Below are 16,872 nucleotides of genomic sequence, written 5' to 3'. Positions count from 1 at the left end.
ACCCAAGATCGCGTCGTTGGCACCAGCTAGACCTCATCGTCACAAGGCGAGCCTCCTTAAACAATGTTCTATCACACGCAGCTTCCACAGTGCGGACTGCGACACTGACCACTCCCTGGTGTGCAGCAAGGTTAGACTCAGACCAAAGAAGTTGCATCATTCCAAGCAGAAGGGCCATCCGCGCATGAACACGAGCAGAATTTCTCATCCACAGCTGTTACAAAAACTTCTAAATTCACTTGTAACAGCCCTTCAAAACACTCCCACAGGGGATGCTCAGACCAAGTGGGCCCACATCAGAGACGCCATCTATGAGTCAGCTTTAACCACCTACGGCAAACGTGCGAAGAGAAATGCAGACTGGTTTCAATCTCATTTTGAAGAGCTGGAACCTGTCATAGCCGCTAAGCGCATTGCACTGTTGAACTACAAGAAAGCCCCCAGCGAGTTAACATCCATAGCACTTAAGCAGCCAGAAGCACTGCACAAAGAACAGCCAGGCGCTGTGCAAATGACTACTGGCAACACCGATGCAGTCATATTCAGCTGGCCTCAGACACCGGAAACATCAGAGGAATGTATGATGGCATTAAGAGAGCTTTTGGGCAAACCATCAAGAAGACTGCCCTCCCCTCAAATCTAAATCAGGGGACATAATCACTGACCAACGCAAGCAAATGGACCGCTGGGTTGAGCACTACCTAGAATTGTACTCCAGGGAGAATGTTGTCACTGAGACTGCCCTCAATGCAGCCCGGCCTCTACCAGTCATGGATGAGCTGGACGTACAGCCAACAAAATCGGAACTCAGTGATGCCATTGATTCTCTAGCCAGCGGAAAAGCCCCTGGGAAGGACAGCATTACCCCTGAAATAATCAAGAGTGCCAAGCCTGCTATACTCTCAGCACTACATGATCTGCTTTGCCTGTGCTGGGACGAGGGAGCAGTACCTCAGGACATGCGTGATGCCAATATCATTACCCTCTATAAAAACAAAGGTGACCGCGGTGACTGCAACAACTACCGTGGAATCTCCCTGCTCAGCATAGTGGGGAAAGTCTTTGCTCGAGTCGCTTTAAACAAACTCCAGAAGCTGGCCGAGCGCGTCTACCCTGAGGCACAGTGTGGCTTTCGTGCAGAGAGTTCGACCATTGACATGCTGTTCTCCCTTCGTCAGATACAGGAGAAATACCGCGAACAACAGATGCCCCTCTACATTGCTTTCATTGATCTCACCAAAGCCTTTGACCTCGTCAGCAGACTTGGTCTCTTCAGACTACTAGAAAAGATTGGATGTCCACCAAAGCTACGAAGTATCATCACCTCATTCCATGACAATATGAAAGGCACAATTCAACACAGCGGCACCTCATCAGACCCCTTTCCTATCCTGAGTGGCGTGAAACAGGGCTGTGTTCTCGCACCCACACTTTTTGGGATTTTCTTCTCCCTGCTGCTCTCACATGCGTTCAGGTCTTCAGAAGGAATCTTCCTCCACACAAGATCAGGGGGCAGGTTGTTCAACCTTGCCCGTCTAAGAGCGAAGTCCAAAGTACGGAAAGTCCTCATCAGGGAACTCCTCTTTGCTGACGATGCTGCTTTAACATCTCACACTGAAGAGTGGCTGCAGAGTCTCATCAACAGGTTTGCGGCTGCCTGCAACGAATTTGGCCTAACCATCAGCCTCAAGAAAACTAACATCATGGGACAGGACGTCAGAAATGCTCCATCCATCAATATTGGCGACCACGCTCTAGAAGTGGTTCAAGAGTTCACCTACCTAGGCTCAACTATCACCAGTAACCTGTCTCTAGATGCAGAAATCAACAAGCGCATGGGAAAGGCTTCCACTGCTATGTCCAGACTGGCCAAGAGAGTGTGGGAAAATGGCACACTGACACGGAACACGAAAGTCCGAGTGTTTCAAGCCTGTGTCCTCAGTACCTTGCTCTATGGCAGCGAGGCTTGGACAACGTATGTCAGCCAAGAGCGACGTCTCAATTCATTCCATCTTCACTGCCTACTTGGCATCAGGTGGCAGGACCGTATCTCCAACACAGAGGTCCTCGAGGTGGCCAACATCCCCAGCTTATACACACTACTGAGTCAGCGGCACTTGAGATGGCTTGGCCATGTGAGCCGCATGGAAGATGGCAGGATCCCCAAAGACACATTGTACAGCGAGCTCGCCACTGGTATCAGACCCACCGGCCGTCCATGTCTCCGCTTTAAAGACGTCTGCAAACGTGACATGAAGTCCTGTAACATTGATCACAAGTCGTGGGAGTCAGTTGCCAGCGTTCGTCAGAGCTGGCGGGCAGCCATAAAGGCGGGGCTAAAGTGTGGCGAGTCGAAGAGACTTAGCAGTTGGCAGGAAAAAAGACAGAAGCGCAAGGGGAGAGCCAACTGTGTAACAGCCCCGACAAACAAATTTTTCTGCAGCACCTGTGGAAGAGCCTGTCACTCTAGAATTGGCCTTTATAGCCACTCCAGGCGCTGCTTCACAAACCACTGACCACCTCTAGGCACTTACCCATTGTCTCTCGAGATAAGGAGGCCAAAGAAAAAAAAATTATTGTTATTTTTAAAAACTGTGTTAAAGAAGATAAGAACTTGTATTTATGTAGTTTCTTTCTTGACCTCAGCCTGTCCCAAAGTGCTTTACAGCCAATTAGATACTATTGAAGTGTAGTAGCAGTTTAATTCACAACAAATAATTGTACACACTTCAGAAGTTTCAACAGTGTGTGCAGATTTATCTCTTTTTGCATTGGGTGTAAAGGATTGCTTGGCCACAGCGCACAGAGCAAAATATTAGAGGGGTGAATTACACATCCATTAAGGAGCCCACCTGATTTTTCATTCATTAATTTAAATGGACGACAAGTCACAAGAGCTCTATTACAGGTGGAGTCATTTTCTGATTTTCCTCCATGCTCAAGTGCAACAAATGGAAACCCTGCCCACCAGCTCTAAAAGTAGAAATGTATAGAATGAAATTGGTCTTGGGTGGGAGCAGCAGCCCATTTTACACTTAGCCATTATTTTCTTCCATTAACTTCTCGGGGTGTAAAATGGGTTGCTGCCGAGTTGCTATGGCCTGTTCTGTGCCACCACCCAATTTCACGCTGTATATTTATACTTATACACCGATGCCGTCAGTTTTCCTCTTGTTTCATTTTGTTCCAATTTCAAATATAATTCTTTGTAAATAATCTCTGAAATAGTATTTTAAACAATAATCTGGAACGAATGTAAATTAAAACCAGTACATCTGCCACAAATGTACATAATTTCCACTTCTGCACTATGATAAATATTTTCTTACCTTTCTCATAGCTGAAAGAGCTCTGAGAATTCTCTTAAAACACTTTAAGTGCTGAAAATATTTGAACAGCACTAAACATAATTCCATTATATGTTAAGTATGGCTATTGGAAGAGAGAATACTGTCCCTAGACTTAATGATCTTTAAATGTCGCTTCACTCTGCTGTAGATACCAGTTAAGATGTGATGGTTCCACCTTGAGGATGTATGTAATTAGATCTCCTAAATACTCCAATCATGCCACTTATAAAATATATGTCTGCTGCCTTGACAAGATTATTCAAGAAACTTTCCTCCTGTACAGTCATATTATCACAATAATATGCCTAAAGATGAGAACTTTGCAAATGAATTGTGTATGAAGTCATGAATGTTAATGAAAGAAATCTTGTCCAAGTTGATAATGAACAGCTGGAGAATTGCATTTTCACTCCGCTCAGTTCCTGTGTTTCAATCTTGAGCTGCCTATAACCTTAAATAAAAGGTTGGAACTTTGATAAATTTCATTGAAGACTTTCTGCTTAAAAAAAGACTTAAAAGCATGGCAGCTTTATTCTGCAAATATGTAAAAATCAATTAAGGCCATCCTAGACTGGGTATTATTGTGTAATGAGAGAGGAATAATTGACAATCTCGTTGTGCGAGACCCCTTGGGGGTGAGCGACCATAATATGATAGAATTCTTCATCAAGATGGAGAGTGATGTCGTTGATTCTGAGACTAGGGTCCTGAATCTTAATAAAGGAAACTACGAAGGTACGAGGCGCGAGTTTGCTATGATGGATTGGGAAGCATTACTTAGAGGGATGACAGTGGATAGGCAATGGCAAACATTCAAAGAGTGCATGGATGGACTGCAAAAATTGTTTATTTCTGTCTGGCGCAAAAGTAAAACGGGAAAGGTAGCCAAACCATGGCTTACAAGGGAAATTAGAGATAGCATTAGATCCAAGGAAGAGGCATACAAATTCACCAGAAAAAGCAACAGACCTGAGGATTGGGAGCAGTTTAGAATTCAGCAAAGGAGGACAAAGGTGTTGATTAAGAAGGGGAAAATAGAGTATGAGAGTAAGCTTGCTGTAAAACTGACTGTAAAAATTTCTATAGGTATGTGAAGAGAAAAAAATTGGTGTAGACAAATGTAGGTCCCTTACAGTCAGAGACAGGGTAATTTATTATGGGGAACAAAGAAATGGCTGACCAACTAAATGCATACTTCGGTTCTGTCTTCACAAAGGAGGACACAAATAGCATACTAGAAATATTGGGGAACACAGGGTTTAGTGAGAGGGAGGAACTGAAGGAAATCAGTCTTAGTAGAGAAATGGTGTTGGGGAAATTGATGGGACTGAAAGCTGATAAATCCCCAGGGCCTGATAATCTGCATCCCAGAGTACTTAAGGAAGTGGCCCTAGAAATAGTGGATGCATTGGTGGTCATCTTCCAAGATTCTATAGACTCTGGAACAGTTCCTACAGATTGGATGGTAGCTAATGTAACCCTACTATTTAAAAAGGGAGGTAGAGAGAAAACAGGGAATTATAGACCAGTCAGCCTGACATTGGTAATGGGGAATATTCTGGAGTCCATTATCAAAGATTTTATAGCAGAGCACTTGGAGAACAGTGGTAGAATCGGACTGAGTCAGCATGGATTTACGAATGGGAAATCATGCTTGACAAATCTACTAGAATTCTTTGAGGATGTAACTAGTAGAGTTGATGAGGGGGAGCCAGTGGATGTGGTTTACTTGCACTTTCAGAAGGCTTTCGACAAAGTCCCACATAAGAGGTTAATGTGTAAAATTAAAGGGCATGGGATTGGGGGTAGTGTATTGCGATGGATAGACAACTGGTTGGCAGACAGGAAACAAAGAGGAGGAATAAACGGGTCTTTTTCCAAATGGCAGACAGTGACTAGTGGGGTACTGCAGGGATCGGTGCTAGGACCCCAGCTATTCACAATATATATTAATGATTTAGATGAGGGAACTAAATGTAATATCTCCAAATTTGCAGATGACACAAAACTGGGTGGGAGGGTAAGTTGTGAGGAGGATGCAGAGAGGCTTCAGGGTGATTTGGACAAGTTGAATGAGTGGGCAAATGCATGGCAGATGCAGTATAATGTGCATAAATGTGAGGTTCTCCACTTTGGTAGCAAAAACAGGAAGGCAGATTATTATCTGAACGGCTATAAACTGAGAGGGGAATAAGCAATGGGATTTGGGTGTTCTCGTACACCAGTTTCTGAAGGTAAGCATGCAGGTGCAACAGGCGGTAAAAAAGGCAAATGGTATTTTGGTGTTCATAGCGAGAGAATTCGAGTAAAGGAACAGGGATGTCTTGCTGCAATTATACAGGGCCTTGGTGAGGCCACACATGTAATATTGTGTGCAGTTTTGGTCTCCTTATCTGAGGAGGGATGTTCTTGCTATAGAGGGAGTGCAGCGAAGATTTACCAGACTGATTCCTGGGATGGCAGGACTGATATATGAGGAGAGATTGAGTCAGTTAGGATTATATTCGCTGGAGTTCAGAAGAGTGAGGGGGGATTTCATGGAAACCTATAAAATTCTAGCAGGACTTGACAGGGTAGATGCAGGAAGGATGTTCCCGATGGTGGAGGAGTCCAGAACAAGGGGTCATAGTCTAAGGATACAGGGTAAACCTTTCAGGACAGAGATGAGGAGATATTTCTTCACCCAGAGAGTGGTGAGCCTGTGGAATTCGCTACCAAAGAAAGCAGTTGAGGCCAAAACATTGTATGTTTTCAAGAAGGAGTTAGATATAGCTCTTGGGTCTAAAGGGATCAAAGGATATGGGGGGAAAGCCGGAACAGGTTATTGAGTTGGATGATCAGCCATGATCATAATGAATGGTGGAGCAGGCTCGACGGGCCGAATAGTCTACTCCTGCTCCTATTTTCTATATTTCTATTTCCTTTTTTCTTTCCTAGCCACTTGTACTGGATAATGGGAGAAAAGAGACTTACTTTGTTTGTATTAATTGTAGTTTTTCCTTCTGTCTGAGAAGCAGGAGAACCTATATATCAGTCGAGCAGAAGTATCAGTTTCCTTTTTGGTCATTTATATACTTTTTTAAAACTTATTTCTTTATGGAGTGGCCTGAGTACTAGAATTCTGTAGTAGTCACTTAGATCCTCAACAATAATGCAATTGTGCAAGTTCAGAAAAAAATACAAAGCAGGTTTGTTTGAAATGCTGCTTAAGTATATTCAGTGAAAATATTTGATTTAACCCATGTATTTCTTCTGGTATTCCTTTGGTTTTGTGGTGGGTTTTTAGAACATGTAAATCTAATAATGAGCAATAAGGAAAGTGTTGCTTAGTCACAAGGCTATTAAGCAAACAGCTGTATCATGGTTATTTTGTGTCAAAATAAATATTTAAAATATATTTTGTAAAAGAAAAGGTAGACGTATGTTGTAAAGGTCTATTATTACTTCAATTGTAAGCTTCTGTAACAGGAGGTTGACAAATTTAATTTACACCTTTAAATGTTCTTTTTAATGCAAACATTAACATGGTATATGCAGAAATCTTGAAGATTTGAAATTTAATATGAAACATGATAAAATTATGCAGAATATATGGTTTAAAAATTGTTAATTTAAAATGCATGGTCACTGAAGAGTGAAAATTAAATTTAAGTTCGATCGGCAACCTTGAAGGAGTAATGAATCTGGAAAGGTTATGGACCGAGTGGGAAGCCTTTGTGGTTGGACAATTCACACCGCCTCAGTTTCATCTTCAACATTTTTGTGCTGCTTTTTTCATCAATCTTAGGCCTCCATTCAATGGAACTGAAACCTGACTCCCACTTTATGCATGTATCTCTGGGACTTGCACCTGTGCCCACGTAGTGAGCGGGTCAAAGTTCAGGACTTCAGCAACGAGGAATCCACTTGTGTTCTGTACAGCTAAACTGAAATCATTCTCTTTCACAATTTTGCACAGCAATTAATATGGCGAAAAGATGTAAGAGGTAAATTATCCAAAGAGAGCATTGCATCTCTGATTCTCATTTTCTCTTACTGGGGTAGGATCCAGAACACTTTTTTTTAAATTGCTCTGCTTTTCATGAGAGAGATGCAGCTCTCCATATTTCAGTCCTAGGAATCTAACAAATTAATGGTTTCATTTGATTACAATGAAAATCTGAGAAGTTATGGACCTTAATGCAGACTTGTGCTGAATTTTGAACTACTGTACTTGCCTAATGAAATATTAAAAAGCACTTAGTGCTGCCAAGCAATATCTTTAGCTGCTCCCTGGAGAGACTTCTGAAACTAGGGGTGGGATGCTTTCTTGCTTTTTTTGCATTTGTCCCATGGAGCTCTGGGTGACTTGACAGGAGTCTTGTTTTTCAAACCTCTACGTTTTCGCTAATGGCTGATAATCACTTTAGGTCCTTTTGAAGAAGTGTTTTAGCACTTTACTGGAGGAACCAATTAGAATGCCTCTGAGTCATTACATGCTCCTGAATTACCTTGGTGCCTTGGAGACGCATAAAAGAAAATTGAGTTTTGTCAGTATGTAATACTGGGAGCTAAAATTTGAAACTGTTGTCTTTGTTGTGAATATCCTTGACATTAGTGCCAAGGTTATGTTTGGAGATGTGTAGTTGTACAGAGCATTACGCTATCTAACAATAAGTTGAGAAAGTCAGACGTCATTTAAACAAATTTACATCTGAATTTCAGCGACTGTGCAGGAGCCTGAGTGAACCACAAAGAGATCTGCCTTTGCCCTAATTTTATTCTTTGACTAAATTATGAAAACTGAAAATTTCTAAAGAGCTTACTGTGTGATATTTATCTTTTTATATAACAAAAGTGGCTGCATTTTGTATCCCAGTAGAAATGTAAGAAGCAGATAATGCACTTTTGACCTTTATTCTGAATTAATGAACCTCCAATCAAAAAGCTGAGCAGGTTTTAATCTTCCTCCTAATTCTTCTGTCTGTCCTCTAGTCTGTCTGTCTAATGTACTCCTCTTATGGCTCACCATGAAAACAACTTGGTTTCAGATTTTTGACAAAGCTGCTGTGTTCTGATGTGTAGAGTGATGACTCTCCTGGTTTTCCTCCCTTGCTTGTAATGAATCATCTCACATCTGTTCAACACCTTCACCACCTTTGCCATTTCCCCCACTCCCCAACCCGCCCACCCCCCCACCTGCACACTTTCCCAGCAACGTGATTGGAATTGCCAGTTGTGTATCCCATTGCTCTGTGTTTCTGCATGGTACACTCAACTGCACTATCCCAGTATACATACAAACATACGAATTAGGAGCAGGAGTAGGCCATTCGACCCTTCTCGCCTGCTCCGCCATTCAATAAGTTCATGACTGAACTGATTACTCCACATTTCCACCTACCCCCAATAACCTTCCACCCCATTGCTTATCAAGAACCTATCGACCTCTAACTTAAAAATATTCAAAGACTCTGCTTCCACCGCTTTTTGAGGAAGAGAATTCCAAAGATTCACGACCCTCTGAGAGAAAGCATTTCTCTTCGGCTCTGTCTTAAATGGGTGACCCCTTATTTTAAATAATGACCCCTAGTTCTAGATTCTCCCACAAGGGGAAACATCCTTTCCACATCCACCCTGTCAAGACCTCTCAGGATCTTATATGTTTCAATCAAGTCGCCTCTTACTCTTCTAAATTTCAGCGGATACCAGCCTAGCCTGTCCAATCTTTCCTCATAAGACAGCCCGCCCATTACAGATATTAGTCTAGTAAACCTTCACTGTACTGTCTCCAACGGATTTACATCCTTCCTTAAATAAGGAGACCGGTACTGTACACAGTACTCCAGATGTGGTCTCGCCAATGCCCTGTATAGCTGAAGCATAACCTCCCTACTTTTGTATTCAATTCCCCTCACGATAAGCGATAATATTCTATTAGCTTTCCTAATTAAGTGCTGTACCTGCATACTAGCCTTTTACAATTCATGCACTAGGACACCCAGATCCCTCTGCATCTCAGAGCTCTGCAATCTCACCATTTAGGTAATATGCTTTTTAAATTCTTCCTGCCAAAGTGGACAATTTCCCACTTTCCCACATTATGCTCCATTTGCCAGGTCTTTGCCTACTCACTTAACCTATCTATATCCCTTTGTAGTCCCCTTATGCCCTATTCACAAGTTACTTTCCTACCAATCTTTTTTCATCAGCAAATTTTGCAACCATACCTTTGGTCCCTTCATCAAAGTCATTTATATAAAGTATAGAAAGTTGATGCCCCAGCACAGATCCCTGTGACACACCACTTGTTACATCTTGCCAATCAGTAAACGACCCATTTATGCCTACTCTGTTTCCTGTTAGCTATCCAATCTTCTATCCTTGCCAATATGTTAACCCCTATGGCATGAGCTATGTTATGGTGTGTTTATTACAGATTCATTTCAAGTTGAAGTATTTATGTAATGGATTTGTCTCCCAATGCTGTAGAATCCCACTTGTTTATATTTGGGACAGCTCCTGCAGTTGCAAGCCTTTGTATATGATGACCCACACAGCTGGACTATACAACTCTTCAGGTGGTTCATGGCACCCCCATAAATTGCAGTAGCACTATCTTGTTTACCTTGTGCTTCTGCATCAGAGGGTCTACTGCCACCTGTGTATAGGGCCAGAATTTTATGGTGGGCGGGAGGCCCCGTCCACAGCCTGAAAAGTCAGTGGCGAGCCCGCCACTGCCAAGCATGGGGATCCAGACCAGATTTTATGCTCCCCAGGCCCTTAATTGGTCTTGGGTGGGACTTCCATCTCATTGAGGTGGACATCCTGTCTAATGGAGCTGCTGGCCAATCAACCAGAAAAAAGCTAAGTTTTTAGGACCTCGCCAAGGACAATCTGTCGGGCCCCGGTGAGCCAAGAGGGATCGATTAGGGGGGCCAGTTGGAGCTTCAGAAGCAGCTCTCTATGGGGCACAGGGTGCCCGATTAGAAGGGTCCCCCCCCACCAAGCCTTCAAGAAAGCCGCCTAGTTTCATCAGGCAGGCCTTCTGAGGCCTCAGCCACCCGCCTGCTAAACGTAAAATACCTGTGGTGGTTGCCGGTGGCTCTTAGTGACAGTTAATTGGCCACTTAAGGGCCTTGATTGGCCTGGGGCGGGCGGGTTGTTTCTCACTGCGGCCACCTTGCGTAACTTGGCAGCGGGAGTGGGTCAGGAAGGGGCCCCCCCCCCCACCCCCCCCAGCCTCCCACTCCATTTTACGCCCCCGCCTGCCACTAGCCTGCTCTTTTGGGGGGTGGAAAATTCCAGTCTAGGTCAAGATAAATGCTGCATGTTTAGAGTTTTCAAGGGACTCACACTTCCTGTCTTTTTGAATAACTCAGCAGATGAATGTATATTTTCTAAAATACAATTCAATAAATGCTGCTAAGCAAGATTTACTTTTTTAATGTGAAAGTCACTCTACAATGGCAGCAGTGATGACCCACAATCCATAATATGGATTGTAGTTATTGTCAGTCATAGTTTTTAGAATCTCCATTGTCTTAGACTCCAGCTCCAGAGTTTCCAACCAACCTGCAGCGGATTGTTCCTTAATAAACTTGCAGTAGTGCCATTGCAATCATATCTATTTTCAACATAAAAATAATGCTAATAAAATCAATGGATGGAAAGTTGCATAGCCAGTGTGCGCATCATTTTGCAATATGTGCTGAGTACCAGGCAAAACTCCTCACCACCTTCACATGCTCAGAAAATGCAGGCTTTGGTCACCATCACTGCCCTGCCTTACGTGTCTTTTAGAGTTGAGCGTTTTTTTTTTCTTTTGATGTATGGATTTTTTTTTAGCATTGTTGTTGAAATCAGTTATACAGCTGAAATCCTATTCCACTATAAATCATTTATCTCTTGAATTGCTGTGAATTGTCGTGTGAACATTGCACTTTTTTTTTTTAAAAAAAGGAATCAATTGTGTACTAACTATACTTATCTCCCATTATACTTCACAAATAATCCTGTCATTTGTATGGCATTTTACTTTTTAGAGTGATGAATTTTATTTTCCAGTTCCAATAGAGAGATGCTGTGACCAAAGCTCAGGATTCTGCTTTTAAAAAAAAAACCTATGAAGATCACCATTTTGGATCATTGTATAATGGTCTATTTTCTACATGGCTACACTTTTCTGATCGTTTTGGGGTGTTGTATTATCAGAAGCATTCATTTCAATTTCCTATTGATCAAAAAGTTATTTTTTGTGTTAAAAGGTTTTTGCTCTAACATGAAAATCGAAACAGGCTGGGTTATTTGTTTCACTATGCATAATTATAGAAACACATTCAATATCTTGGAATCTAAAAAGTCCAAATAAATGTCTTAAAATATTTGGTGTGGTAAACAAATGGATAGAAATGAAGGTTAATATGACTCTCTGGATTCCTGTGTTCACCCAACTCCTATATTAAGCATCGCCTATAGAAGAATAAGGAGATAATTGTGAATATTTCAGCAGTCGGTTGAAATCGTGGGCTGGATTTTTATTCCAGGATCCCGAGGCCAATTCTGGGTCGCACACCCGGAACTGCCGGTGGCGAGGCCCTGGAAACGATTTTTGAGGAGATGACCAATTAAGTAGCCGCCCCCGGTAATCCTGTGCAATTAAGTATGGTGGGTGGGCTCCTAAGGGGGAGGGCCAATAGAGGGCCTCCAGCACTAACTGACCAGCAGCCCCACTGTGAAAGATGGGAGCTGCTGATGTCGGTCAGTGAAAGAGAGGGTGCCCTCTGAAGACTTTTTAAAAACTTAAAATTACATAGAGGCCAGAGCTGCCAGGCCGTCATCGTGGAGGGGGGACTCCTCTACAGGACGGCCAGCGGCCACAGCTATGACCCTCTGCCAATCGTGGCTGCGGAAGTGGAGAAAGGGGTGAAGAGAGTTAATTTGCAATGGAGCGTAGGCATCCCCCAGTCTGCTGCAAGGAAATCTCCTCCATCCCTTTGTTGGGCTTCAGCCTCAGCCTCAGTTGGGGGGCTGATTTTGATCCAGCGACAGTGAAGGAACAGCGATATAGTTCCAAGTAAGGATGGTGTGTGGCTTGGAGGAGAACTTGCAGGTTGTGATGTTCCCAAACATCTGCTGCCCTTGTCCGTCTAGGTGGTAGAGGTCACGGGTTTGGAAGGTGCTGTCGAAGGAGCCTTGGTGAGTTGCTGCAGTGCATCTTGTAGATGGTACACACTGCTGCCACTGTGCGTCGGTGATGGAAGGAGTGAATTTTGAAAGTGATTGATGGGGTGCCAGTCAAGTGGGCTGCTTTGTCCTGGATGGTGTCGAGCTTCTTGTATGTTGTTGGAGCTGCACCCATCCAGGCAAGTGAAGAGTGGAAAATTCCATCCAGCGTCGGCAGAGTGGCCTTAAGTAGCTACTTGCTACGTGCAGGCAGTTAGCCGTCACCCAACAGCAAACCCCCCCCCCCCCCCCCCCCCACCACCACCCTCCCACAATCCAGCCTGTTTCAAAAAGGCCAGGAAGCAGGCAAATGCCGGCCAATCGGCATGCCGGCCAGCAGGGGGAAATTTCAGGCCCTTCCACCTCCATGCTCGCCTCCCAAGCCCTTCAAAAATCCGGCCAAGCGTCTTTCGTATTTTACTATGTAGTTTGCACTTTTTATATGTGTTGATATCAGAGTCTGTGTTGTTTGTTAAAGATTTTCCTAGATGGTCTGATGCTTTATATTAACTTCCATCATAAGGTCAGAAGTGGGGATGTTCGCTGATGATTGCACAATGTTCAGCACAGTTCATGATTCCTCAGATACTGAAGCAGTCCGTGTAGAAATGCAGCAAGACCTGGACAATACCCAGGCTTGGGCTGATAAGTGGCAAGTAACATTCGTGCCACACAAAAGCCAGGCAATGACCATCTCCAACAAGAGAGAATCTAACCATCTCCCCTTGACATTCAACGGCATTACCATCGCTGAATCCCCCACTATCAACATCTTCGGGGCGGCCATTGACCAGCAACTGAACTGGAGTAGCCATATAAATACCGTGGCTACAAGAGCAGGTCAGAGGCTAGGAATCCTGCAGCGAGTAACTCACCTCCTGACTCCCCAAAGCCTGTCCACCGTCTACAAGGCACAAGTCAGGAGTGTGATGGAATACTCTCCACTTGCCTGGATGGGTGCAACTCCAACAACACTCAAGAAGTTCGACACCGTCCAGGACAAAGCAGCCCGCTTGATTGGCACCCCATTTACAAACATTCACTGCCCCCTCCACCATAGTGGCAGCAGTGTGTACCATCTACAAGATGCACTACAGCAACTCACCAAGGTTCCTTCGACAGCACCTTCCAAACCTGTGACCTCTACCACCTAGACGGACAAGGGCAGCAGATGTTTGGGACACCGCCACCTGCAAGTTCTCCTCCAAGCTACACACCATCCTGACTTGGAACTATATCGCTGTTCCTTCACTGTCACTGGATCAAAATCCTGGAACTCCCTTCCTAACAGCACTGTGGGTGTACCTACCCCATGTGGACTGCAGCAGTTCAAGAAGGCAGCTCACCACCACCTTCTTGAGAGCAATTAGGGATGGGCAATAATTGCTAGCCTAGCAAGCAATACTCACATCCCACAAACAAATAAAAAAAAACGTTTTGCATTTCAATACTAAAGTAAATCAACTGTATATAATAAAATCCTGCAAATATGATTTTTTTTGTGGGAGGGTGTGGGTTTCTGCCAATTTTTATTGAACTTTTAAATATTTGTTTTACCTGCAGTCCTACCACTCAAGTCCTTGATGAGGATGAGCCGCGCTGCCTTGAAGAGATTGATTACAGTGCTGAGAGCAGTGATGAGCAGGACATCGATCTAAATGAAACAACTGACTTTGATGCCCAATACTTTGACCCAAGTACACAGGAGGAGCAACTCTCTGATTTCGACATCCCAAAAGAGACTTCTTTCTTTAAGTTATAAATCACCAAAGAGGCTGGAGAAAAAAAAAGTACGAGATCCTATAACCAATAAAAGAAAACAAATCAGGGTTAAAATAGTCTGCTCTGAGTAAGAGCTAGCTCACTCAGGCATATTGGCTAAATTAATAAATATACTGCTGGTAACACTGGAAAATTCAACTGTGTATTATTTAATATTGACTTCAAGTGCATTTGTATAAGTCAGGAGATAATCCTCTGCTATTTTTATTTCCTCTGGATGCAGTTGCATGGCTAAAGATTTGGGCCCATTGGTTTGTATACGATTTTATTTTTCTTCATTTCTTTTGATTGTGTTTGTCTATATGCACATATTTTTAAGGTATGTACCAGTGATACTTTGAGGGCGCAATATATTGTGGAGAAGTTGGTGATGGCTTGTCTGTTTAAACTTCAAATGATGTATGTATTTATTTCTCTAATTTCTTTTAGTTGTGTCAAACATTGTTCCAGGATTGCTTGACAGAAATATGCTGCTTCAGCTACAATGTTCAAATATTGAGAATGATATTGTTATTGTTACATAGAATTGATCTGTCTTGAACTGTATCCATCCTGCTGCTGAAAGAATATAAGTTGCACCTTGCTGTGGATTATATAAAAGGTAAAAAGCTAGCTGTTACTGTATTTAAATAATATATAGTCAACATTAGCATACCACATTGACATACAACCTTGATATGTACAGTGAAATGTTAGCTTCTCATGGATAATGAAATGATGTAATTTTGATTTTCAGACTATGAATTAAAGGATTTGTATTGTGCTAGTCAATATTCATACACCTGTCAGTATTATTTCTGTTTTTGTGCTCAAATGTCAATAACATAATTAAAAGCTCTGAAATTCTGCTGTACACCATGATGTTTGTTCAATAGTGAAGCCAGTAAATGCTGCTAAGGGGCATACAGATTTCAGAGTTGAGCTGTTCAGGAGCATACGGATTTCAGAGTCCATCCACGAACCTCAGCCTGTTGTATCGGTCTCCTATATTAAATCTTGCTCATAAAACTTTATTTCTTTTAAGGCAATTGACACGGGGAAAGCCAAATTAACTAAAAGTTATTTAGGTAAGCCTCAACAATAAGGCATACAATAAGTGCGCAAAGTGATTAATCATTAGTTATGATAATTTTAATATCCGTACTTAGTTAATGCTAGAACTTGGAACATGCTTGGAGCTATGTAAAATGTGATTAATGGAGAGCAGCCTGGTGCCTGCTCACCAGTTTACCAGCACTTTGTGATGGCAAACGTGTGCTTAAATTCTAGCAGTATGGTAACTAAGACTTGGAGTTCCTAATCCTTGGCTGCTGTCAGTAGGAACATAAGCTCTAAGCAGTTAGGCAAGTGAGGTCAGTCTGCATATCAGGCAAACAGAAGATCTACTTTTGTAAATTTCCCTAGCTAGTTTTGGATTTTTAAACATTTGGCTGATCAAAAATAAAGTTTCACCAATCTCTGACATTAGTTATCTCTGTAATTTGTTTATTAATAAAAGAAAAAACTTGTATTTATATAGCACCTTTCATGACTTTACAACATCTCAAAACACTTTATAGCCAATAAAGTACTGTTGAAGTGTAATCATGTTGTAATGTAGGGAAATACGGCAGCCAGTTTGCACACAACTAGGTTATACAAACAGCAATGAGATACAATTACCAAACAATGGACCACATTTTACTGAAGTGGCATCTGCTGCTATTTAGACTTCCCCTTGCACGTTCAGATTTTTATGATTTTTGCGTGGCAAGTTGCTGAAAGTCTGTTCCAATAATGACATAACAAGGAAAACTTGCCATCTGAGATCTGAGTGAACAGGGTAAACAACTGCGTATCTCCTTAGCTAATCTGATAGGATGTGCAAGGACTGAAGAAGTGGAAATTAGATTGGGTGAACTCAATGTCAAATCATATATGGAAAGGGAAATAAAGATTGAATTAAGAGAGAAAAAGTACACCAACTTCACGCCTTTCAATGGTGAACCAGACAGTGAGACACTCTTTTTGCGAAGCCAATGGTGGAGCGATACAACTTGGACAGCACTATTTGTACATTTGAGGTCAATTCTACAGCTGCCCCTCGTCTGAAGTTACTGAACCATTTGTGCATAAGTACTGGCGAGTGCCATTAGCCTCACTGTTATTCTGGGTTTTCAGTGGTGTTGTTTGAAGGATAAATATTTACCAGGACACTGAACAAACTGTTTTGATGTTCAAAGTAATGCCATACATCCACCGGAGAGGTGAAGCACACACAAAACTACAGACTAACAAGCTGGCCTTTCAATTGCACCTAGTATTAGTGAAATTTATGATTTATTAAATAATATTTGTGGTATTTTTGAGAAGTCGTGCTGTGTCTTGACATTTAATGGCACACAAATCGTATTAATGTATTTTTTTTTGGCTGAAGGAATGGCACTCCAGCTAAATTACCTTATACCTTTCATCAAAATAAGCCAAGTGAATAGCTGGAATTTCTGCTGCCTACTTATTGATTCTAGTGTGCTTTGATAATGTCCAGAATTACTTT

The 16,872-nt window shown here is 42.4% G+C and overlaps 1 protein-coding gene across 7 annotated transcripts in view; it reads left to right on the top strand.

The window, feature by feature from the left end:
• The window catches only part of agtpbp1 (ATP/GTP binding carboxypeptidase 1), a 426,905-nt gene extending 411,455 nt beyond the window's left edge, over positions 1-15,450 (top strand). For 2 of the 7 annotated variants that reach the window (XM_068030049.1, XM_068030054.1), the window contains one exon: positions 14,118-15,449. In XM_068030049.1, coding sequence (XP_067886150.1) covers positions 14,118-14,316 — 199 coding nt within the window. In that variant the 3' untranslated portion in view covers positions 14,317-15,449. Of the gene's footprint in view, positions 1-14,117 lie in introns of all 7 variants that reach the window. The other 5 variants (XM_068030051.1, XM_068030047.1, XM_068030053.1 and 2 more) reach the window with 3 other exon arrangements.
• The last annotated feature ends 1,422 nt before the right edge of the window (positions 15,451-16,872 follow it).

The sequence above is a fragment of the Heterodontus francisci genome, chromosome 4, assembly GCF_036365525.1.
Source record: "Heterodontus francisci isolate sHetFra1 chromosome 4, sHetFra1.hap1, whole genome shotgun sequence".
NCBI lineage: Eukaryota > Metazoa > Chordata > Chondrichthyes > Heterodontiformes > Heterodontidae > Heterodontus > Heterodontus francisci.
This window is presented reverse-complemented; position numbering and strand designations above follow the sequence as displayed.